General features: G+C 35.4%; 1 protein-coding gene across 7 annotated transcripts in view; it reads left to right on the top strand.

Annotated features, from left to right (window-relative positions):
- Nucleotides 1-20,837, top strand: part of Ptpn12 (protein tyrosine phosphatase non-receptor type 12) — a 106,953-nt gene extending 86,116 nt beyond the window's left edge. For 6 of the 7 annotated variants that reach the window (XM_078040175.1, XM_078040173.1, XM_005319482.3 and 3 more), the window contains 6 exons: nucleotides 9,892-10,856; nucleotides 14,692-14,769; nucleotides 15,498-15,565; nucleotides 16,363-16,393; nucleotides 19,200-19,307; nucleotides 19,995-20,837. In XM_078040175.1, coding sequence (XP_077896301.1) covers nucleotides 9,892-10,856; nucleotides 14,692-14,769; nucleotides 15,498-15,565; nucleotides 16,363-16,393; nucleotides 19,200-19,307; nucleotides 19,995-20,056 — 1,312 coding nt within the window. In that variant the 3' untranslated portion in view covers nucleotides 20,057-20,837. The remainder of the gene's footprint in view (nucleotides 1-9,891; nucleotides 10,857-14,691; nucleotides 14,770-15,497; nucleotides 15,566-16,362; nucleotides 16,394-19,199; nucleotides 19,308-19,994) is intronic. The other variant, XM_013356049.4, reaches the window with a different exon arrangement.
- Nucleotides 20,838-24,468: the final 3,631 nt, after the last annotated feature.

Genomic DNA, 24,468 nt, shown 5'->3' with positions numbered 1-24,468 from the left:
TACCACTGACCCAATTATCCTACTCCTCAGTTTATACCCAAAGACTTAAAATCACCATAAAAATACAGAGGTTTATTCTTCAAAAATTTTTTATGTTCCTTTGTTTATAGTATCTGTCAAAGTACTTTCTGCTATGCTGGCTTAGTGGTCATGAATTCTTTGACTTTATGCTTGTATTGGAACAGTTTTGCTTCTTCTTTTATTCTGAAGGATAGCTTTGATGGACTAAGCAGTCTTGGTTGGTACAGATTTTCTTCAGTGCTTTAAACACATTATTCTAAAATTTTAAATAGTCTTATACATCTGATATCATGCTGATTGGCTTACCTATAAATGTAACCTGACATTCCTGGAGCTTTAAAATTTTTATTCTTATTCTGTATGTTTAGTATTTTAATTATAATGTGTTGTGGAGAGATTCTTTTTTGGCCCTGTCCATCTGGATATGTCCTATGTGCTTAATCCCAAGATTTGGAATTTTTTCTGTTACTTCACTGAATATGTTATCAGTGTCATTGGCCTGTATGTCTACTTTCTCAGTGTCAATGGATCTTAAGTTTGGTTTCTTTATGTTGTCCCAGAGTTCTTGTATATTCTATATAGTTGATTAAATACTTTCTGAATATCCAAGGCTAACCATCTTCTCTTCAAGCTGTGAGAGTCTGTCTTCTATTTGGCATAATCTATTGGAGACATTTTTCAACTGAAATATATTAATTTGATTTATGGAGTCATTTCCAAGATTTCTGTTTGGTTCTTTTTATAGTCTTCAGTCTTTATTGAAATGCCCTTTCTTGTCTTGTATTTTCTCCCTTAGTTCATTTCTTGAATCATCTTTTAATTCATTAAACATTTGAATAATCAACTTTTTGAATTCTTTGGGATTTTATAGGCGAATTCAATTTGGGGTAGTTATGAACTTTTTGAGGCATCTTCTTGGTCTTTTTTGTCATGTTTCCTACGATACTATATTTGCACATCATTGTAATGGGTTCCACCTTTTTATATGAGGGTCTTTTAGTACCCAGTTTTCTCTTTATAATAATCCTTGGGCTAGGGCAGGGGTATATTTTAGCCTCAACACAGCCAGTCACTATAATCAAAAGTGCTGAGTTCAACCACTAGTACCACTTTGATAGGACAGAGTAACTGCCATTAAAAGTGGTAGTTTAAGGGCTAGGGATTGATTGCTCAATAGGTAGAGTGCTTGCCCCGCATGCACAAGGTCCTGGGCTCAATCCCCAGCACTGCAAAAAAAAAAAAAAAAAAAAGTTGGTAGTTTAAGAATAGACCATATCTGATCATGGTGGTGCATGCCGGTAATCCCCACAACTCAGGAGGCTGAGATAGGAGGCTTTCAAGTTTGTTGCCAGCCTGGGCAACTTATTAAGACATTGTCTCAAAATTTAAAAAAAAATAATTAGAAAAGGCTTAAGAGCTAGGGGTGTAGCTTAATGATAGAGTATCCCTGAGTTCTATCTTCAGTACCACACACACACACACAAAAAAAGATCAATATATACTACAAAAGTTATTACTAATGGCCTCTGTAACTTAACCAATGAGAAATGTGGGTGAGAAATAATATATAATAGTCTCAGAAGGTTAAGCATTAATGATAGTATGCTAAATTAATTGTAAGAAGAATAAAAACAAAGAAAAGAAAAAGGTGGGGGAGATAAGGTAAGACAGAATATAAAATTGAAGTAAGAAGGATGAAGGAGAGGAGAAGGGAATGGAGATGAGAAAAAAGAAATGAGGTTACCTGAGAAAGTTTCCAGTTGATTGACAAGATATAATTAATTGTATTTAAATTATATATACATAAATTAGATATAATATAAAACAAAAAATGAAGGAAGACACTGTTACGTTACACAGAGCAACTAGTACAACTACAAGTCATAAAAAATGTTTTGTATTCTTCTTGCTGAGGTTTTCTAAATAGAGACATTTCTTTCCAGAGTTTTAGAATCTCCTAGTTATGAGGATGTTTGTGTGACACAAATATCATGTTATTTGTTTTCAACTCTGACCCAAACTGGCCAAACTTGTTAGGGGAGTCTGTCCCCTTCTTGCCTGGCAGCAAGTTCTGTGGGAGTGTTACCTATTTCAGAGCAGAATTCACCCCAAATATGGCTGTGTTTTTGTGACTTGGAAATAGAGTGTAACTCTGGCAGGGCTGCTCATCAGTCCTGTCACCCATGCAGTGTGGACTGATTCAGATGGTCCTATATCCCCCATTCCAAGAGCCTTAGTCTGTGTGCTGGGAAAAGGTGTGGGAAGTGTCCAGGATGCACCAGCCTATTCTCCAGATCCTTCTGGACTTGAGGAGATGACAGTCTACAGTAGAATTTTCTTCCTTCCCAGTTTCACACCAGTAATTTCAAATGAAAGAGCCCTTCCCTATTCTTTCTCTACAGACTTGCAAATTGGCAGTACTGTTCCTCTTGCTACCCAGAGTTTCTCCTGAGGATGTTACAGTTTCTATCCTGTGCTCAGATTGACTCCTGGCTTGGGCACCTATATTGATCCAGAGAAAAGTAAAAACTAAGCATCTGTTGGTTCTTGGATACTCAGAAAGAAAGTATAGTAAGAACAAGACAGAAATAGAATTTTTAAAAGGAGAAAAATGAAAAACAAAGGTAAACTGCAGGAATTTCTAATCTCCTGTTTGGGAAGTCCAAATAAAGAATCTAACCCTGTCAACACTTCCCTGTTTTCTCTAAAATCTGCTGGAAAGCACTAAGACTCTCCCAGGCTGGCCCACTTCAGTATCTGAAGGAATTTTCTGCACAGGTTGCAAATCTGTTAGTTAATGACACCTGTTTTTCTTGAATCAGCAGGGGAGATTTTTTTTGTTTTCACCTTGTGGATAGTTCTTTCAGTTGTCTGCCTTACTGTGTCAGCATGCCACTGCATGGATCCGTATGGTGGGTTCCACCAGTCTGCCATCAAATCTTCTCTTCTTTTTTTTTTTTGGTATTGCCATGTCTTCTCTTTATTCATTTTGTAGGTAGTTGGTGATGTGTTGAAATGATATGCAATGTAGTGAACTCAATAATCTTACAACAACCTTGATCAAATGGATTTTGTGTGTGTGTGTGTGTTGGGTATTGTATCTAGGGCCTTGCACATGCTAGGTAAGTGCTCTACCACTGAACTACATTCCTAGCCCTTTTATTTTATAGTGAGACACTGACAGTCTTTGTTTTCAAGACTGGCCTCCAACTTGGGATCCTCGTACCTCAGGCTCCCATGTAGTTGGGGTAACAGGCACGTGCCACCATGCCCAATGACTAGAGGGGTATTAATATCGATGGTTGCCAAAGAAGTTCACCTGCCTAGGCTTGCAGAATTCCATTGAGGACACAAATCTTTTGTTTTCCATATTGAAGGGTTTGGGGACTGTTTGTTATTTTGGTGTTGGGGTTTGAACCCAAGGCCTGTCGTATTACCCCCAGACATTTTGGTTTTTTTAAAGTGCTGTGTTCTACCTCTTTAGTTGTTATTTTCTCCACCCCTGTAATCTTTCATTTCACCCCATTTTGACCCCCTCCTGCATTATTGTAAGGAAAGTAATTTTTTGGGTTTCCATGAAATATGAGTTGGAAACAAAGGTTATATAATTTTTCATTCTAAGACAGTCAAATTTAAAAAGAAAAAAGTAAATTTTTCTTTATTACAAAGAACCTGTGTTTTTTCGGAACAGGTGGAATCAGGAATAATATTTAGAAGAAGAATTGTACAAGTCATGTTGTTTCGATTTGATGGGTCAGTACTATCTGGAGGACTTCGGTATCGAATGTTAGTGAAAATAGCCAGGTAGTAACGCATTCCTGTAATCCCCGGGAGGCTGATGCAGGAGGATATCAAGCAGAGCCAGTCTCAGCAACAGCAAGGCACTTAGCAACTCAGTGAGACCCTGTCTCTAAATAAAATACAAAATAGGGCTGAGGGTGTGGCTTAGGTGGTTGAGTGTCCCTGAGTTCAATTCCTGGTACCAAAAAAAGAAAAAAATATATTTAGTGAATATATGAATGTTGAATACTGCAGTAGAAAATGTATAACATAATTTTTGTGACTAGATTTTAATATAACTTTTGTGTAATGAACGTATCTTAAACCCTGTTTTGACTACCCTTAATTTAAGGAAGAGTAAGGAGAAATATGGTAGTGCAATTAATAACAAAATTCAAGTGGCCAAGACTGTATTTACTATGTGCATATCAACATGCACAGACCCTACTTCTTAAAGCACTTAAAGTACTGTTTGTTACACAATGCAGTTTGAGCACATTAACTCTGTTATTTTCCTGAAATAATAATGAAGAAATATACAATATATATATATAACAAAAATAGAACATTGGAAATAATAGCACTTTTGGAAAGTAGAAAGCATATTATCTAATGAAAAGGGACTTAGAGTAGAGAAAGCTAAAATTTGCTTTCCTAGAGATGAGGGAAACTAATAGAAAGCAAGATTATTCTTTTCAGGGAGCCCCCAGAAAGGGTCATAAATTGGAGATCCCTCTTAAGGCTGGTGTGTAGGGTGGGAATGAAAACAAATAGAATGTTTAAATCTTTTTTATAAAGATAAAAACATTTAGATACCCAGATTCCTTCTGTCAGATTCAGTTGACATTGGCTATTTTCCCCATATACCTGGGTATACTGTGAAAAAGCGATTTACTCTGCAGTGGTTGAACAAGAAGCCCCAGAGACATCCAGCCTAGCTTCTAGTCATGTTGTGGTGCCTAACTAAAAACAAGAACCTCATGCTGATTGGTGCGTTCCCCAGTTTCCTTGCTCCCACCTCTTTCTCTGCTTCCTAAATACTGTTAATTACTTCTGGTAGAAGATATTGTCTTTCCCTTAAACAACTATCAACCCAAGAGACAGAGTCTATAGTTATTGGTAGTTGTGATCCTCAGTCACCATATAGTGAGGTGTCCACTCTTTCATAAGACCTCCCCATATGCATACATATTTTTTAGGCATTTAAAAAATTCTATTCTTAACAGTGTACAGGAGCAAGAATGATGAGACACTGGACACAGGCCTCTAGCATGAAAGACAGAGGAAATGTAGACCACACAGAATAGGAAAAAAGATGGAAGAAAAATAACAACTAACCCATTTCTCAGTCATTAGGAAATCCTGCAACCATGAGTAAGAGCCAGATGATAATAATAAGAAGCCTTTGAACATTAAAAAATATAACAGCATAAATTTTAAAAATTAAAAAGAAGGTTGGAAAATAGTCAAGAAACTTTCCCCAAAAAGTTAATGAATTGATGAAAGGAGAGAGAAGATAAGCAAATTAGAGCACTAAAGCAGAAGGTTGGTCTGTCGCTGAACTAATAGTGTGAAAAGAAAGTAGAGAAGAAATTAGCAAAGAAATAAGAAAAATTTCTAGAATTAAAGGACGTGAGTTTCCATATGGAAAGTATATACCAAGTTCCCAGCATAATATATGTATAAAGGGATTGGAATGCAATGGATTTTTTTAAAGTCACATCATGAGATTGTAAAACATCAAGAATAAAAGGAGGGCTGGGGTTGTAGCTCAGTGGCAGATGCTTTCCTAGCATGTGTGAAGCACTGGGTTTGATCCTCCACACCATATAAAAATAAATGAATATTATAAAATATTTTTAAAAAATAGAATAAAAAGGAAGAAACTAAAAATTCCAAGAGGAGAAAAAAAAACAGCTCACAATTAAAAGAAAAAGAATCAATCTAGAATTCTGTGCCTTTAAAAAAAGAAAAGGGAAACAGTAGGTTTAAGCTATGAATGGGGACAAGTGCATTTAATCCTATATATCCAGGAGACTGAGGCAGGAGGACTGTGAGTTTGAAGACAGCCATGGTCAGCTTTTTCCCAACTGGGACCAAAAAAACTGATTAGTGCAGCATACAGAGGAAAAGTTGGTTTTGACTGACAGTTTCAGGAATTTAGTCTATAGTCAGACAACTCAATAGCTCTGATTAAGAAGTAGAGTAGAACATTAGGGCAGAAGAACATGATGGAGGAAAGCAGCTCAGGACATGGCAACCAGGAAGCAGAGAGAGAGAGCTCTGATCACAGGGAAAAATTAAATCCCCAAAAGCATACCCCCAGTGACCCTTCTTCTCTAGCCATACCCCACATTCCTACAATTACTTACTACCCAAGTTAATTCATATCCATACTAGGTTACAACTCACCTCCAAATATTCTGTTTTTTAAATATATTTTTAGATGCTGATGGACCTTTATTTTAGTCATTTATTTATATGCAGTGCTGAGGATCAAACCCAGTGTCTTACACATGCTAGGCAAGTGCTCTACCACTGAGCCACAATCCCAGCCCTCCAAATATTCTTGCATTACCTCACATGAGCTTTTATCTCATATCTAAATCATAACATTCTACCCCTGTACCCAAAAGCTGATGTCCATTTCATAATTCAAAGTACATTTATTTCATCTCTAAGTGTTCCTGTAGTGTTAAAGTGCCACAACCTGCATGGCCATTAATTCAGAAACCAGCAAGGAGATATAGGGGATTAAAAAAGACAAACAGACACAGAGAGAAAGCTGGGACCAGATGGGACACTGTCCTCTGATAGATGTGCTAGCTCAGCACATTTATTATATAGGTTTTTATCATCAAACTGGTTTTCTGTGAGGAAGTTTCTTCAAAGCAGGCAGGCTGAAGGACAAAGTACTGGGCAGCCAACTAAATTTAATTATCTTTGGGGGCTCATAATTCTCTACCCCTGACAGCTGGTGTCTGAACTCAGGGTCAAGACTGATAGTCCTGTGCCTTGCATAGTACCTCTTTAAGCAGGGTGTCACCATAGCAACTGGGCAATCTTGATCTGCACCTTTGCACAGGAAGTTCCCAGTGCAGTTGCAGGCTCCTGCTGCAAGACAGAAATCCTGAGCAAAGTCACCACTCCCCACAATAAAAGTTCTAGCATTACTCAGAACTCACAAGTTCAAAATCTCTTCTGAGACTCAAGGCAAAGTCTTTGCTCTTTTGATCCTGTAAAGATCAAAAGCAGGGACTGGGGTTGTGGCTCAGTGGTACAGAGCTTGCCTAGCTCATGTGAGGCACTGGGTTTGATCCTTAGCACCACAAAAAATAAATAAAATATAAAGGTATCATGCTCACCTACAAATTAAAAAAATATTAAAAAAAAACATCAAAAGCAAGGGGCTAGAGTCATAGCTCAGTGGTAGAGCACTTACCTAGCATGTATGAGGCACTGGGTTGAATCCTCAGCACCACATAAAAAGTAAATAAATGAAGGTATTGTGTCCGTCTACAATTTAAAAAATATTTAAAAGATCAAAAGCAAGGTACATATATCCAATGTACAATGGCATAGAATAAACATTTTCATTCCAAAAGGGAGAAATAAAGGCATAGAAGGAAGGGATGTGAGACCAAGTAAGGTTAAAACTCAGCTGGGCAAACAAATTCTGTAGCTCCACGTCCAGCATCCGGAGCACATGGCATTGTGATGTTCTCTCCAAAGATCTTATATAGCTTCGCTCTTGTGTCCTTGCTACTTGAGCCTCCTTGGCCTCTTGGGGTTTGTCTCTGCTTGATTCCCACACCTTTCCTTGTCAGATTCCACATTACTTGCATTACTTAATCTCAGGAGTCTCCACTGCAGCTTCAGCTTCCTTCTCACATCTTCATGCATCACCCTTTCAGAGGCAGCACACTGGAACTTTGATCTGCTGCACTTTGCCTGGCCTCCCAGACCTTCCTTTGAAAGCCTCCATGACTCTAATTCCAGTATCTTGCATTTCTTCAAAACCAGCACCACGTGATTGACACCAAGGTCTGCCACTATTTAGAGCAGTAACCAATCCTCCTAAGACCCAGCTGCAGCAGCCTCTAAGTGTCTTGGCAGCTAAGCATGGTGAAACAGCTTTGTAGCAACCCCTGTGCAAGCAGAGTGCCCCATAGTCTCTTTTCAAAGAAATCATCATTGATACCCTTGAATTCGATGGGTGTGTTCTCCCAAACCTGAGATGGACTTAAGCCATCTTTCCTATTTTTTCTGGGCAAAGTACTTGTCATTTCTGTAGTGACAATAAACTCTTTAACAATCACACTTTCATTAGCCCTTCTATTACTCACACTTTTCTGGCCAAACTTCAATTTTTTTTTCTGCTCTGCTTTCTGCTCCTGGTTATCACAGTAAACTTGGCCCCAAACCACCAGCAATGTCAGTGCCACTGCGAGAATATTGCCTTGAAATTTCCTCTGCCATATAATTAGCTTATCACCTTTAAATATAGCCTCAAAAAATGTCTCAGAACACAAACAAAATGTAGAAACTTATTTGTCAGAACATTACATCAATAGTCTCTAGCCCAATTTTCACGAGTCCCGAAACCTTAGGACCCAATCTTTACTGTCCATAGTCCTGTGGGTATTCTGGTCTTTCAAGCTCTCATCTGAATTGTCCATTGAGCTCCACTTACAGTCTTCTAAAACTTTTCCATTTGCTTCTCTAAACTTTTTAAAATTCCTCTCCCTGCAAACTGACTTAAAGGCTTCTGAATCATGTGGTCAGGTTAGTCAGCAATGTGGCCTTACTCCCAGTACCAGTTTGTTTTAGTCAGCTTTTTGGGGGCCAAAAGACCTGATGAGCAATGTAGAAGAGGGAAAGTTTATTTGGCTTACAGTTTCAGATGTTCAGTCTCCAGTTGGCCAATTCCATTGCTTTGCGCCCAAAGTGAGGCAGAACAGCAGAATGGCAGATGAAGGAAAGTAGCTCAGGACATGGCAACCAGGATGCAGAGAAAGAGAGAGCGTGCATGAGCTCTGCTCACCAGGGACAAAATATAAACTGTGTAGGTTTAAAACCCCAGTGATCTGTTTCCTATAGGTACACCCTGCCTGCCTACAGATACCATCCAGTTAATCAATATCAGTGAACTAAAACCACTGATTAGGTTATAGCTCTCATGGTCTATGATGATTTCACCTCTGAATGTTTTTGCCTTGCCTTATACATGAGTCTTTGTGTAACACCTCATATTTAAACCACACTAGGCAATGATGAGACTATCTTTTAAAAAATTAATGGTTCTGAAAATATAATACTCAAGTATATACAAGCCCTCAAGAAGTTTGCCTCCTACATATAGTTTTTGAGAAGTAACTAGAGAATATAACCCACCAAAACAAGAAAAAGATGGGGACTGGAAAACATGAGAGTCTGAAACCAGAGCTCCATGGTGGCCTAAGGAGCCAGTGATTCACACTGGAGCACAATGCCCTAAGTATCTAAGAGTGTTATCTGTGGTATTGATAGTTACCTGGTGTGTTTGACCCTTATTGAGAAGTATACTACAAATCTGTACTACAGTTAAAAGAAATGAGTTACAGATAATACATAGAGGACCAAGCAATTGGGAAAATAGAATTGCTTAAAGTAATAATGACACAGAATCCTAAGGCTATTGGGGAAAAACAGGAAGTTACAGAAGGAAAGAAATCGTGGTGTCATACGTATGAATAATATCTGAAATCATAAGATGGAGTTAGCCAAAATTTACAATAAAACAGTACCGGAAAAGATGCTTATGTTGTAGGAAATCAGTAGAGAATGTGTGAAACCAAAAGAGCAGTGTAAACATTTTGAAATAAGTCAGAAACAGCTGTGAAAGAAGTTGAAAGTAGATACCTGTGGCTAACTGGAAGTCCATAAGAGCAAACTACTGTTTTTCTTTAAAACTTGCATTATATGACTTTTTAAAAACAGTATATGTGTATTGCTTTTGATAAACATTAACTTTCCCTGAAAAATTATAATTTTTTTATTTATAACCATATTCTAATGGCTTTTAATATAACTTCTGTTAATATTTTTCAGTTGCCTTGTAGAAGGGGATGCTAAGGAAGAAATATTGCAACCACCAGAACCTCATCCAGTGCCACCCATCTTGACACCTTCTCCCCCTTCAGCTTTTCCAACAGTCACTACTGTGTGGCAGGACAATGATAGATACCACCCAAAGCCAGTATTGCACGTGGTTTCTTCAGAACAGCATTCAACAGACCTCAACAGAAACTATAATAAATCAACAGATCTTCTAGGGAAAAATGAATCAACTATTGAACAAATAGATAAAAAATTGGAGCGAAATTTAAGTTTTGAGATTAAGAAAGTCCCTCTCCAAGAGGGACCAAAAAGTTTCGATGGGAACGCACTCTTGAATAGGGGACATGCAATTAAAATTAAATCTACTTCATCTTGTATAATTGATAAAATGTCTAAGCCACAGGAAGTAAGTTCAGGGGATCTAAAAGTTGATGACATATCTCAGAATTCTTGTGTGGACTGTAGTGCAGCACAGTCAAATAAAGCTCCTGTTACTGCATCAGAAGAATCACAGAAGAATTCAGACACACCTCCAAGGCCAGATCGCTTGCCTCTTGATAAAAAAGGGCATGTAATGTGGTCATTTCATGGACCTGAAAATGCCACACCTGATTCATCTGAAGGCAAATCCTCAGATATGCACTGTCAAACTATGAAAACTGTGAGTTTAACACCAAGCCCTACAGCACAAGTTGAAACCTTTGTGGATCATCAAAATAGTTCACCTCTATTCAGAGCACCCCTTAGCTTTACTAATCCTCTTCACTCTGATGACTCGGATTCAGATGAAAGGAACTCTGATGGTGCTGTGACCAAGAATAAAACTAATATTTCAACAGCAAGTGCCACGGTTTCTGCTGCCACTAGTACTGAAAGCATTTCTACTAGGAAAGTATTGCCAATGTCCATTGCTAGACATGATATGGCAGAAACAATACTTTTGGGTGCTGAAAAAGGTAATGATACAGTATCTAACACTTAAATGTCTTTATCAGTCACTGTTCTAACCACTTTATCTGTATTAATTTATTATGCTTTATTACATACCATTCTTTATTCCATAGTCTAGAATCTGCAACAAAATTTTAAATACTAACTATTTTAAAATAAGGTTTTGTTTATTATTACCTTAATTTGACCACATTGTATTAGCAGTTTTGTTTTTCCAAACTATTTATCTAACTGAATAATTAGAAGTAATTTAGGGAAAATAGAATTGCTTAAAGTAGTAATGATACAATACTGTAAAGAATGGCTTTGTTTTACCCATGTTTCTCATAAATGTCTAATCATCTTTTTCTATTTATTTACCAAAAATTTTGGAAATTACTTACAAATGAAGTCGCTTTCAGTCCTGAGCTTAATCCAAGAGCCATATTGGAAATGACTCAACAGAATGAGTAATTAATTCATTTAGTAGTGAGTGGGATATATACCTACCTAGTTAACAAAACCATAATTTAATTACTCTTCTTTAAGTGGTCTTAACATTTTTAAACTTTTTTTTTAGTTGTAGATGGACACAATACCTTTGTTTTCTTTATTTTTATATGGTGCTAAGGATCAAACCAGTGCCTCACATGTGCTAGGCAAGTGCTCTACCATTGAACCACAACCCCAGCCCAAGTGGTCTTAAGATAATGCATGTATTCAGTTTCTAAGACATATTATTGGTTTTTGATCTGCTATTAAAAACCATGGATGCTTTCTTAAACAGACTATAAAGATGAAAGCAGATGTATAAACATGAAAGCTATTTACTGATATATTGGTCAGTGAACCTTGATGGTGACACACACAGACTGATTTTTTTATTTGTTCTTTTTAGTTATATATAACAGTAGAATGTATTTTGACATATATACATGGAGTATAACTTCCTATTTTTGTGGTTGTACATGATGTAGAGTCATGTATTCATATATGCACATAGGAAAGTTCTGCCTTAATTCATTCTACTGTCTTTCCCATTTCCATCCTCCCTCCCTCCTTTCCCCATATCTACCCTGTCCAATCCGGCAAACACCCATCCCTCCACCCCCCAACACACACATAGACACAACACACACATGCCTATTTTGAGTCTGTATCCGCATTTCAGAGAGAACATTTAGCCTTTGGTTCTTTGGGATTGGCTTATTTCACTTAGCATGATAGTCTGCAGTTCATCCATTTACCAGCAAATGCTATAATTTCATTTCTTCTTTGTTGCTGAATAATAATCCATTGTGTATCTGTACCACATTTTCTTATATCCACTCATCTATTGAAGGGCATTGCAGACTGATACAATGTGAAGGCCGTGAATTTTCTTTTTTTGGTCTGGGGATTGAACCTAGGGCCTCATGCATATTAAGCATACTACATGAATTCTGATTTTAGTCTTGTCTCAAGCCTTCTGGAAGATTTCTCAGATTTACCCATAGTATGCTCCATACAGGCAAAAGCCTATGTAAAATGTGCAGTCTCTAGTTGTATAAACTTTTTTTTAATAACTTCTTTTTTTAAAATGGTAGTTATGTAACATGAACATATGAAAGCTAATATAGAGATCCAGGGAGAGACAGCCAGTCAAGGCTGGGCATGGTAGCATGCGCCTGTAATGCCAGTGGCTTGGGAGACTGAGACAGGAGGATCTTGAGTTAAAGCCAGCCTCAGTGAAAGCAAGGTACTAAGCAACTCAGTGAGACCCTATCTCTAAGTAAATACAAAATAGGGCTGGGGGTGTGGGTCAGGGGTCAAGTGTCCCTGAGTTCAATCCCCAGTACTCCCCACCAAAAAAAAGAAAAAAGAAAAGAAATATCCAGTCAAGAAGCAAGGGCCACAGTTAGAAAATAAATTCTCTGTTTTTTTCCTTTATTTCTTTTTTGCAGTACTGGGGATTGCAATAATGCAATAAATATTATAAATATTTATAATAAATATTATAAATATAAATATTGTTCTACCACTGAGCTACATTCCCAGCCCAGAAAATAAATTCGTTAAAAGTAAATATTGTTAAAAATGAGGGGATACAAAATTTTTAAGATACAAATAGAATTACCTTTCCTGCTTTGTTCACTTAATTTATGAGATCACATATGGTATCACAATGCCAAGATTATGTGTTGTTCCTTTCAACAACCATCTCTTAACTACTAGTTTTTAGTAACAAGAAGGCAAAGAGAAATACAGTGATGGCTTATCCTGTTTCCACTGCTACTATCAGATAGATAATGTAGATAGTTATTTAGTGGCAAGAGAATTTAGATACTCTAGATAGATGCAGAAGCCAAGCTATATTGTCTTGTTTATCCAGCTAAATAAATGTAGGAGAGGCAAAGAGCACTCTTAACCTGCCTCAAATCATTGAAAAAGTACTTCATTTTCACTTTAATGCATAGCTTATCAGATATGATAAAAGACAGTATTGTGGGCAGGCTGTTTGTTCTTTTTTTTGTGGTGCTGGGGGTTGAATCCATGTCCTTGTGCATACCAGGCAAGTACTCTACCAACTGAGCTATATCCCCAGCCCTGTTTGTTTGTTTATTTTCAAAGTGTCCAGTGGACAAGGCCCAGAGAAAATAAGATGGGATTCTTAGATTACCTATTCTTTATCCCATGCTTCCTAGCCTAAAAGTCCTTATGGTTTATACAGAATTGTATGCTCACATTTACTTTCTCTATCACCATTGACTGCTCAAAGATCTAATATACTTATTTATACTAAGGCATAATAAAGTTAACCTCTGAGACTTACTTAATGCCTTGGATACATCCCCAGTCCTTTTAATTTTTTATTTTAAGACAAGGTCTTGCTACATTCATTACTAAAGCTGTCCCTGAACTTCCAGTTTCCCTACATTAGCCTCCCAAGGGAGTAGCTGGGATTACAGGTATGCATCACTATGCCTGGCTACTTTCATATGACTTTTGTCAGTATTCTCAAATTATAGCCATGTGCAATTAGTGTTCTTATAAATACACTGTTCACAATATCTTAGGCAATAATAAATGGGAATCAAAATTTTAATAGCTGTATTTTGTGTATATTAAAATATCTAGCATTTCAAATATTATTTCAGTTATTACTATTTAGAACATGACTGAAGTACATAGTTAAATTTAAAATTAGATTTAATCAGTGAATAGGACAGATTGTGTATAGTATGGCAAAAATCATGAAAGGAGTTAAGCATTTGAATCCACTTTGGGAGATACTGGCTTAAGGAAATGACTAAAGCTTTCTTTTTTGGACTAAAGAAGCATCATCAATAAGCCCATCAGGCTTCTCTATTGAGTCTTCAGCCTCAGAGGACAAATCTGCTTTATGTCTGTAGTGTAAGAAAAATCTTTGTGCAATAGTAGTAGAGTAAGCATGACAACTCTTCTTGATAATAAGTTGAGTGATAAAGATTTGTTTTTAGTCTTTTTAAGAATGTTTTTTAAAACAATTTTTTATATTACTGTATACATTTTTATGGGTACATTATAATTATACATCACAGGATTCCTTGTGATATATTCAGACATGCATAATACATAATTTGGTCAATTTTATTCTCCAATATTTCCACTTTTCTTTTTTTTCTTTCCTCCTCCTGAGCCCCTGTTCTCTACTGGTCTCCCTTCTGTTTTCATGTGACCCTTTTATATTCCTTCCCACCCCACCCCGCTTTTCTAAAGGAACTGATCTTTTAGATACTTGTGACTATAATTTTTAGAATATCAAAACAGCTCTCAGATTTTATTTAGATGACATGTTGTGAATTTTTAATAAATTGACTACATTTTATGTATTTAATTTAGATGGTGATGTTAGTGAAGATTCACCACCGCCCCTACCTGAAAGAACTCCTGAATCTTTTGTATTGGCAAGTGAACATAGTGAGTGTCTCTTCTACTTTTACATTTATTTTATACTATAATAAAAGACTCTGGAAAATGTGTCCAGTTTTAATTTAATAACTGTTATGTTGAATAATTAAATTCAAAAGGTTCTTTGAATTGATACTAGCATGCTTTTAATTCCTCATTTGAAAAGTCCTTTAAAATGGTATTTATAGGAACACTAATTGCTTCACTTTTTAGTGTAGTTAACATTAAGCTTGGTTGTGGGTGGGCATCAGTTAAATGGTATTAACCAAGAGACACTTCAGAACATTAAACTATCAGAACTGGGCGAAAGTGATCATATTTCAAAGCATTAATAATGTACTTCTCCCCATTAGTCTTCTAAAAACAGTACAGGAAAAGCTTGAATATATTTATTGTGTCTCATATTCAGTGGAGATGCTTACTCTTCTAATGAGTCATATTACCAGTACATTATTCTTTTTGACTGATTCTAAAGACATTAAAAACAGTGAAGCACTATACCTTTAATTTTCTAAAGTTTGTCAGATTATCTATAGACAACAATAAGCTGATGATTGAATTAATTTAAAGTTTAAGGACAGAAACTCAGGAATTGTCTTGATTTAATAAAAAATAAAACTCTTTAATGAGAGCAATAGTCCTAAAACGTGTAGAATCTTGTTTTGTATGTACTTTAATGTAAAGGGATTTCAGGAGTTAATGATGTAATTTGAATAATAAAATTTTATTTTTCTCAGATATACCTATAAGGTCAGAATGGAATGAACTTCAAAGTCAGGAATGGTCTGAACAAATAGAATCTAAAGTAAGTCCTTTTGGAATTGGAGCAACTAAAGCTTAATATTTTTACTCACCTATTTCTCTTACAGTTGTTATTTTTTGCAGTACTGGGAATTGAACCCAGGATTTCATGTATGCTAGGCAGACGCTCTACCACTGAGCTATATCCCAAGCCTTAAGGTTGTTATAATAACTGTCATCTTTAAACCATTGAATATAATTTATGATTTTTTGATGAGTCTTTTTTATTCTAAGATTTCTGGTATAATATCTATATAAAATGTAGGAGATTGTTTTAATAAAAGCACAACCTTACCTACATAAGATCATCACTTCAGTATTATTTTCTCAAGCTGCTTTTGAAATTTGTAAGTTATATCATATTCCAAATTATTATGAAGGTATGAACAGGTCTTAGTACTTCCGTATTATCTCTGAAATAAAAACAAGTTGCATTTTAATTGTTATGAAATAATGACAATCCTACAAAAGTGATAATCTTATAAAGATCAGTAAGTTTAATGCAATATGGTAGATGGCTGGCAAGTTTCAGCTATGTGTATATTCCTTTATGCAGTGGCTCTTGCTTTTTCAGTTTTTGTTCAGAAACTTTTGCTTGCAATATTAAACAACATGATTTTTAAGTATAATTGAAAACATCATTGTTTTCCTTTGACATTGAAAATCTTTAGACCTTGATATTTCAGGAATATATATATATATATATATATATATATATATATACCCATAACAGACTAAGCCTTCTATTATTTGCACATAAAATAAATGTAATATAATAGCTATTAAATATCTTCCTTATAGGGCTTGAAAACCTCTGGAAATGGAAAATGTGGTGAGTTATTAGATATTTTTTTCCTTTCTTCAATAGACTTTGTAGATTAATTTCTATAAAGCATGGTTCATGGTATTTGGTATTTCTATATTTGAAGATATCTAGGGCAACTTTTCTAGAAGCTTTATTTAAGTGGTATAATTCATCTAAGTTAACTAGAATTATTATTATTAACCAGATATTATTGACCTGGAAAAATTATAGGAACATCTCTTTTCAGTAGTTACATGTTAATATGTAGAGTAATTTTTTTAAGACATTTGCTGTATTTAATTTTCTGTTGTTTATAAAAACACTTAATGGTTGGGGCATGTAGCTCAATGGTAGAGTTGTAGAGTCACGTGCTTAGCATATTGAGGTGAAGCCCCAGGTTCAATATCCCATGCACAAACAAACAAAACATTTAGAAGTTAGATGCTGACTTTAATAAATCCCCAAATTTACCTAGATGATGGGATTGGATTCATTAAAAACAGTTCTTTTTAGATATCCTCCTCTAATGATATTTACATTTATTTGTAACAACCAATAAAATTATGTAACCCAAACCAGTTGTTACAATGCCAGTTTACAAAATTTTTTACCATACTACTTTTCCTATAATACTAAAGTGGAACAAATTATTATTAATTTTATATGTCCGTGACCATGTAAGGGACTTATTAAACAACCTATTCTGTACAAATTCTTCAGTTTACCTGTTGTCTCTGCCCTTATTCTCCAGTCTTTCTCAGGTCTTCTCTTTCATGCTTACACCTTGAATCTTGACCTAATGGGTCTGTTCCATCACATAAACTCATTACTCCCTCTGTCTTTACTGAGGCATCAGATTATAATGAAAAGAGAAGAATCTTTCAAGCCATCCTGACCTGGATTGCAATCCCATTTTTGCCATTGTACATAGTATTTGGCTTTTGACAAGTTACTTAATTTTTCTGAGCCCAAATTTTCTTATTTGTGAAATGGAGATAATTATAGTACCTACCTTAGAAGATTTCTGTGAGCACTTAATTAAATTAAACAACATATGTAAAACATTAAACACTGTGCCTAGCACATGATAGGCCCTCAAATGGTAGCATTGCTCTTATTATTACATTGTTATTACATTGTTACTGCTGGTGGATCTTTGGATGGTTGGTTTACTTTCTTTAAGTCTGTCAACTCCTTTCTGTTTTCTCTTCTTTCTCTATGCAACCTAGATACCATCCTCATCACTCTAGTCACATTTGGAGTTATCCTCAGTTTTCTTGCCCTAATTCCCATGCTGAGTGCTACTGGGGAATATCATTAAATTTAAAGATTAAGCCACAATTTAGGGTCATCTACAGTTGGGCCCTCACAGGTATTGCCTGCTGTCTTATGTGCTCTAGTTGGTACTTTTCTATTTCCAAGTTTTTTACATGTTTACTTCTAAATCATCAATACTGAACTGGGCATAGTGGTGCACATCTGTAATCGCAGCAACTCAGGAGGCAGAGAGAGGAGGATTGCAAGTTCGAGGCCAGCCTTGGCAAATTATTAGTAAGTTCCTTTCCATCAGTGGTAGAGACCCTCTGAGTTCAGTCCCTAGCATCACAAAAAAATAATAATAAAATTATCAATTCCACTCTTAGTTGACCTTTACTTCAAAAGCCAAGACCTTAAGACTAGATCATCTCTTCATCTTAGTATATGGCCCTGCATAGAATATCTCACCACCACTAGTTTTATGCAGGTGTTTTTCTTCTCTGTCCCTTTTGTACTCTGTGTATTATTTCATTATAAAGTTTATCACGTTATCACACTACTATAATAAATGTTCATTTCTGTCTTTCACTAGGCCAGGGATTGGCAGTCTGTAGCCCACAGGCCTAATCCTGCTCTTGGATTCATTTTTTTTCATATGCCCTTGAGCTGAACAAGGGCCTTTTAAACTTTTTAAAAATTGTTTTAAGGAAAAACAAACTTAAAAAAACAAAATATATGTGATAGAGATCTTAGGAAGAAGTTTGCTGACTAATCATCTTGAGGATAGGAATCATGTATTATTTGAATTAAATTCTAAGTTTCTAGAAAAGTTCTTCAAGGAGGTATAGGGGATATATAATAAAGGTTGTAAAGGAGTGAATGAATCTTAATAGTTAATTTTTTGTTACCAATTTTAAACATTGATAATTAAATGAGTAAACTAACTACAATTTAAACAAGTAGGATTTGAAAAGAATTACTACTTTGGAAGACAAATAGTCCATTAATTAACCAAGAACTTCTTTGCCGTTAATTTCTATTTAAAGGCATTTCAGTTGCAATTATTGCCTTAGAACACAAAGCATGTAGTATACCTACTTTAGGGAAATATACAAGATCTAGTTATATGGAATAAAGTGAAAACATAACAAGAATTTCCACATTGCCAAAGTTCTCACTGCAAATTTCTAGGTATCCTCAAGAATAAGTAACATACTGGGCACGATGGCGCGTGCCTATAATCCCAGAGGCTTGGGAGGCTGAGATAGGAGGATTTCAAGTTCAAAGCCAGCCTCAGCAAAAAACGTAGCACTAAACAACTCAGTTGAGACCCTGTCTCTAAGTAAAATACAGAATTGGGCTGGGGATATGGCTCAGTAATCGAGTGCCCCTGAGTTCAATCCCTGGTACCCAAAAGAAAAGAGAATAACTAACATGATTTTCTGTGCACACTAAAATTTATGATAACTGAAAGTAAAAATTGCTCTTTTAACTTATTGCCCACACTAAAACAATTGAAGTGTTTTATGTATGGTGCTACAAAGAATGATGATTGAAGCTTTGTTTTGTATTTTAGATCATCCAGCAGGAGATATTCACACAGAGACTTGTACAGAATGTCCATCTACTTCCAGTGACAAGAAAGATCAAATAGCAGAGAGTCCAACAGAAGCCACAGATATTGGTAATTTGTTTAATTAATAATTTAAAAACTAAATAGTTAATGCTGTCAAGAGTTAGAAAAGATAATTTTCCAGGATTTCCTTTTGAGTTTTTCAGACTTTTTACTAAGGTTTATTCAGATTTTGAAAAGATACTTGCCAAGAATGAAATATGCATGGTCAAAGTATCTTGGAATAATCATGAAGTAAATGAAATACTTAACTTAATTCTGTTCCACAACTGAGATTAAAACCCAAAATATTTTTTAAATTTCAATATATAAGCAAATGAATCTTTTGTGTTGAAAGTCTAAAGTAGCGTAGATATTTTTCTGACTTTGTGATAGAATCGGTTTTATTTTTTGCTTTGCTTCCCTCCACCTATCTTGCCAAGATGGAGTTATGCTTAGTGATAGAGCACTTGCCTAGCATGTGTGAGGCACTGGGTTCAATCCTCATCACTGCATATAAATAAATAAATAAAATAAAAATCCATCAACAATTAATAAAAATATTTTTAAAAAGAAGCAGTTATTTTCAGTTACCCCAAATAAATGTTTATTTGTTTTTTATTTATAGAGTTTCATTTGGTTTGAATTATGAATTCCCTTCTGGAAATCTGTTTCAGAGAATGAGGATGTCTGTGGATATGGTTTTAGTAGTATAAAGGTTTTTCTGGACATTGACCAGTTATGGTGTTTTGACCCTAGGTTTTGGTAATCGCTGTGGAAAACCCAAAGGACCAAGAGATCCACCTTCAGAATGGACATGATTCAGGGAGCTAAAAGACACTTTAAATTTACTGGAAAATCCAAGTGCCACTGAAAGCCAGATTTATAGTATTCCATCTTTAAAATGTGGGACTAACAGCAGTGTAGATTGTTACCATGATATTACTTTGCTGGGACCATCTACCTGCCTTAGGAAAAAGTATTAAATATGGTTTATTTTGTAACTTCAAGTATTATTGCCTTAATGTCTCTTAACCCTGTTACACGCTGCTTGTAGACATGTTAATATAGTAATACTTTTATGATAAATTGAGTTTAAGGACTACTCTTTTGCTGTTTTATCATGTATGCATTATTTTGTATATGTACAGGGCAAGTAGGTATATAATTTGATAAAGTTGCAGTCATAAAATATTATTAACAGAAGATGTAAGAAATTTCTGCATGGTCTAAATCTTTGTGTACCTTATTTGTAAATTATTTGCCCTGAAGTTTTAGAAAATAGTTTTTGAATTTTAAAATTGCTGGATTCATGCAGCCAGCATTGCAGGTTATCAGAGATCAAAGATTGTAATAATAATACATTTTGTAAATTGTAAGCAAAAAGTTATTTTTATATTATATACTGTCTAATTGTCATCCTAATTGTTCTTGTTTTCATCTAGTCATGGAGATTCAGTAAGTGCCTTGGAACAATATTGAATTCTCTTAGCTTGTGTGTGTTACTTTAATATTTGAACTCAACTGGGATTAGAAGACTATCAAAATATATGTTATGTTTCAGGATATTTGACCTGCCATTAAAAAACAAAACCAATTTTACAGTGCCTACACAGTGTCTTGGTTTTTCATTCCTAGGAAATCAGACTTACTATCAACCTTCTAGCTGGCTCAGTCTTAACTTTCTAAGTTACAAATATGAATGGGGTTTAATCTCTTAATTAAGGAATGGTAAGCTGTGTGTAATGGTACTCACCTGTGGTCCCAGGTACAAAGAACGTGCCAATTTTGTTTTATTCCATTTTGTTTTGGTAACAGGGATTGAACAGGAGAACTTAACCACTGAGCCACATCCTCAGCCCTTTTTTTGTTTTTGTCTTTGAGGCAGGGTCTTGCTAAATTGCTTAAGACCTCGCTGAGCCGCTAATTGTGATCCTCCTTTCTTATCCTCATGAACCACTGAGATTACAGGCATGCACCACCATGCCCAGTTGTCTCTGCCAATTCTAAACACATTTTTAAATCAATGATCTCATCCTTATCATCATTAGCCTTCCAAGATCCTGGTTGAGTGCCAGAGTTTGAAATTGGGAGGGTAAGCTTGAGTTATTTCCATCCCAAAATACTATACTGTCTCAGTACTGACATCATGGATTGGAACTGATGAACATTTTTATTTTCCTTGTGCATACAGAAGAATAAAGAAATTAAACTAAAATAAAATGGAATAACTATGAGTAGAAGGTTAATTGTAAATGAGAAAATAATACCATAATTTTGTGTTAAAAATTTTTTTTAAGCTAAATGGTCTTCATGTTGATTTCTTAGAAGTTGAAAACTTGTACTTTTGGTTGTAAGGAAGTGGTAATACAGTGAACAGTACACGTTCACAAGACATGAATGCTCTTATAAACATACCATTTTTCTGATGAAACTTTAACTGAAGTAAAGTATAACTGAAGGAAATTTTAGACGCTTCACATACTTAATGAATCTGATACTGAAATCATTTTGAAATCTTTGTCTTTGTTGAGAAGGAGTTTCTTTAAATAATACTTTCATTAAAATATACTGTATTCAAATGAGTATAAAATCATATTAGTTATCATAATGTATGCATGTTTATGTGAATGTGACTATCACCTAGGTCAAGAAATAGAGTAGTGGGGCTAGGGATGTTGTGTCCACAGAAAACTAAAAAAGAAATATTAAAAAAAATAAATAGAATAGTAATACCCACTAAGAAGCTCTCCCCCAAGATCTGTTCATTTTCATATATGTAGTAGTTGTTTATTTTTCATTTGCATTGTATGAATATACCACAATATTCTGCTGTTAATAGACATTGAATGTGTGGGAATACTACAGATTGTGCTGCTGTGAACATTTTTATGTGTATCTTTGGGAACACATGTACATATATCTGTTTGATATAAATTATAGATTTTGGATGATAGGGTATGCATAATATATATTTAAGCTTTAGGAGATACTGCCAAAATTTTACAAACTTGTTATAATTGTTATAACTCCTTGCTAATATTTGGTATGGCCAATAATTTCTGTTTTAGCCATTCTAATGGGAATGAAATGATATTGCCATATATCTGAAGATCTATGTATATATCTGAAGATATATTTTCCTGATGATCAATGAGTTTGTGTGCCTTTTCACACATACTTATGATCTTATGGATATCTTTTTTTTTTCCAAATTCTTTTTTAGTTATAGGTGGACACAATATCTTTATTTTATTTTTTTATATGGTGCTGAGGATCGAACCTAGTGCCTCATGCATGCTAGGCAAGCGCTCCACCTCTGAGCCGCAACCTCAGCCCTAGATATCTTTTTTTTATGAACTGCCTATTCAAGTCTCAAGCAGGGAAGTAGAGGTGTAGCTTAGCAGCAGATCACTTGCCTATGCACAAGACCCTAGGTTTGATCACCAGCCTCACAAAAGGGGAAGTAGGGAGAGGAAGGAAAGAAAGCATTCGAGTTTCAAGTAGATAACCATCTGGCAGAATAAATTGAAGCTGAATGTACACATACCCTAAAGTCCAGCAATTGTGAACTTTGGATCTTTTTTTTAAAATCTAATTCTTTAATTTAATTCATTTTAATTCTTACGGATTTGCCTCTGGCTTGCCCTTTTATTAATGTTGGGGTTTTTTATTAATAGAAGTTCTTTAATTTAGTCAAGATTATCAGTCTTTTCCTTTTTAAAAAAATATTTATTTTTTAGTTGTAGTTGGACACAATACCTTTATTTCACTTATTTATTTTTATGTGGTGCTGAGGATCGAACCCGGGTCCCGCCCGTCCTAGGCGAGCGCTCTACCGCTGAGCCACAACCCCAGCCCCATCAGCCTTTTCCTTTAATACTTTTTGGTATCCTCTTTTAGAAATCTGCCCATCCCAACATAATGATTTCAAATCATTATGTTTCTCTAGAAGCTTTATTTTTTTAATTGATGCACTAATGTGTCACTTAACAATGGCATATATTCTGATAAATGTGTTGTTAGGCAATTTCTTTGTTGTGTGAACATTATATAGTGCTTACACAAACTAAGATGGCTACCACGTGACCAGGCAATAAATGATTGGGTGATCACTGTCATGCATGTGGTCCATTGTTGAACCAAGACATTGTTATTCCACACATGACTATATTGCTTTTACCTAAATCTTATAGAATTGATATCTTATGGTGTAGATTTTGCTTTCAACCAACAAACCATCATTTATTAAGAAAACTCCTTTTCCTATTATTACATAGTTTTGTCATAAATTAGGTATTCATTGATTTGAGGGTCAGTTTTTGGAATTTTTTTCTTGTCATCTTTTTGATTTTGGTTTTGTTATTTTGTATTTTCCCCAGTACTGGGAATTGAACCCAGGAGCACTTTTACCACTGAGCTATATTCCCAGTCCTTTTTTGGGAGTAAGGGAGACAGACTCCTCAGTTAAATTGCTTACCTCGAATTTATGATTCTCCTGCCTCAGCCTCCCAAGTCACTGGGTTTACCGGCCTACATCACCATACCCAGACCAAGATGATATTTTAAGTTCATCCTTTCTCCATCCTTAGCCTTCTCCCAAGGACCTTGAGGCCTGGAATAGTGGTACACAACTCAAGAGGGTGAGGCAACAGAATCACAAGTTCAAGGCCAGCCTCAGTAATTTTAGCAAGACCCTAAGCAACATAGTGAGGCCCTGTCTCAAAAGATTTTTTTAAAGAAGGACTAGAGATACAGCTCTGTCTCAGTGATAAAACATCCCTGTGTTCAGTCTCCAATACTAAAAAAAAAAACATGAAATCTCTTTTTTTCTGGCTCATAAATACTATCAGCTTTCTTTTAGAACTACTTTCATAAATAATATTTTTTACTTATGGACATTTTCTTCAAATATTGACTAAATGAAGAGTAATATAACCGTAGTTAAATGTCAGTGCTGAACTAGGCTCGGTCCCTAGCTACGGGACGTGCTCCCATGAAATATCCTCTTAAGGTATGTGGTTAAGGTTTTTTACATAAGCAAAATTACCTCACTATATGTTCTAAGGGGTGTCTTAAAATAGTTGAAACTATGAGTGACAAATTCTTGAATATGAAATCAGTTTGTCTTTTTATATTCTGAGGTTAAGTTTACCATAGGTAGGAAGTACAGAATTCCTGCTTCTACTTAGATAACTAAATGGATACGGGGTTATTGTGTTCATGTACAACT

The sequence above is a fragment of the Ictidomys tridecemlineatus genome, chromosome 2 (genome assembly GCF_052094955.1).
Source record: "Ictidomys tridecemlineatus isolate mIctTri1 chromosome 2, mIctTri1.hap1, whole genome shotgun sequence".
Classification (NCBI taxonomy): domain Eukaryota; kingdom Metazoa; phylum Chordata; class Mammalia; order Rodentia; family Sciuridae; genus Ictidomys; species Ictidomys tridecemlineatus.
This window is presented reverse-complemented; position numbering and strand designations above follow the sequence as displayed.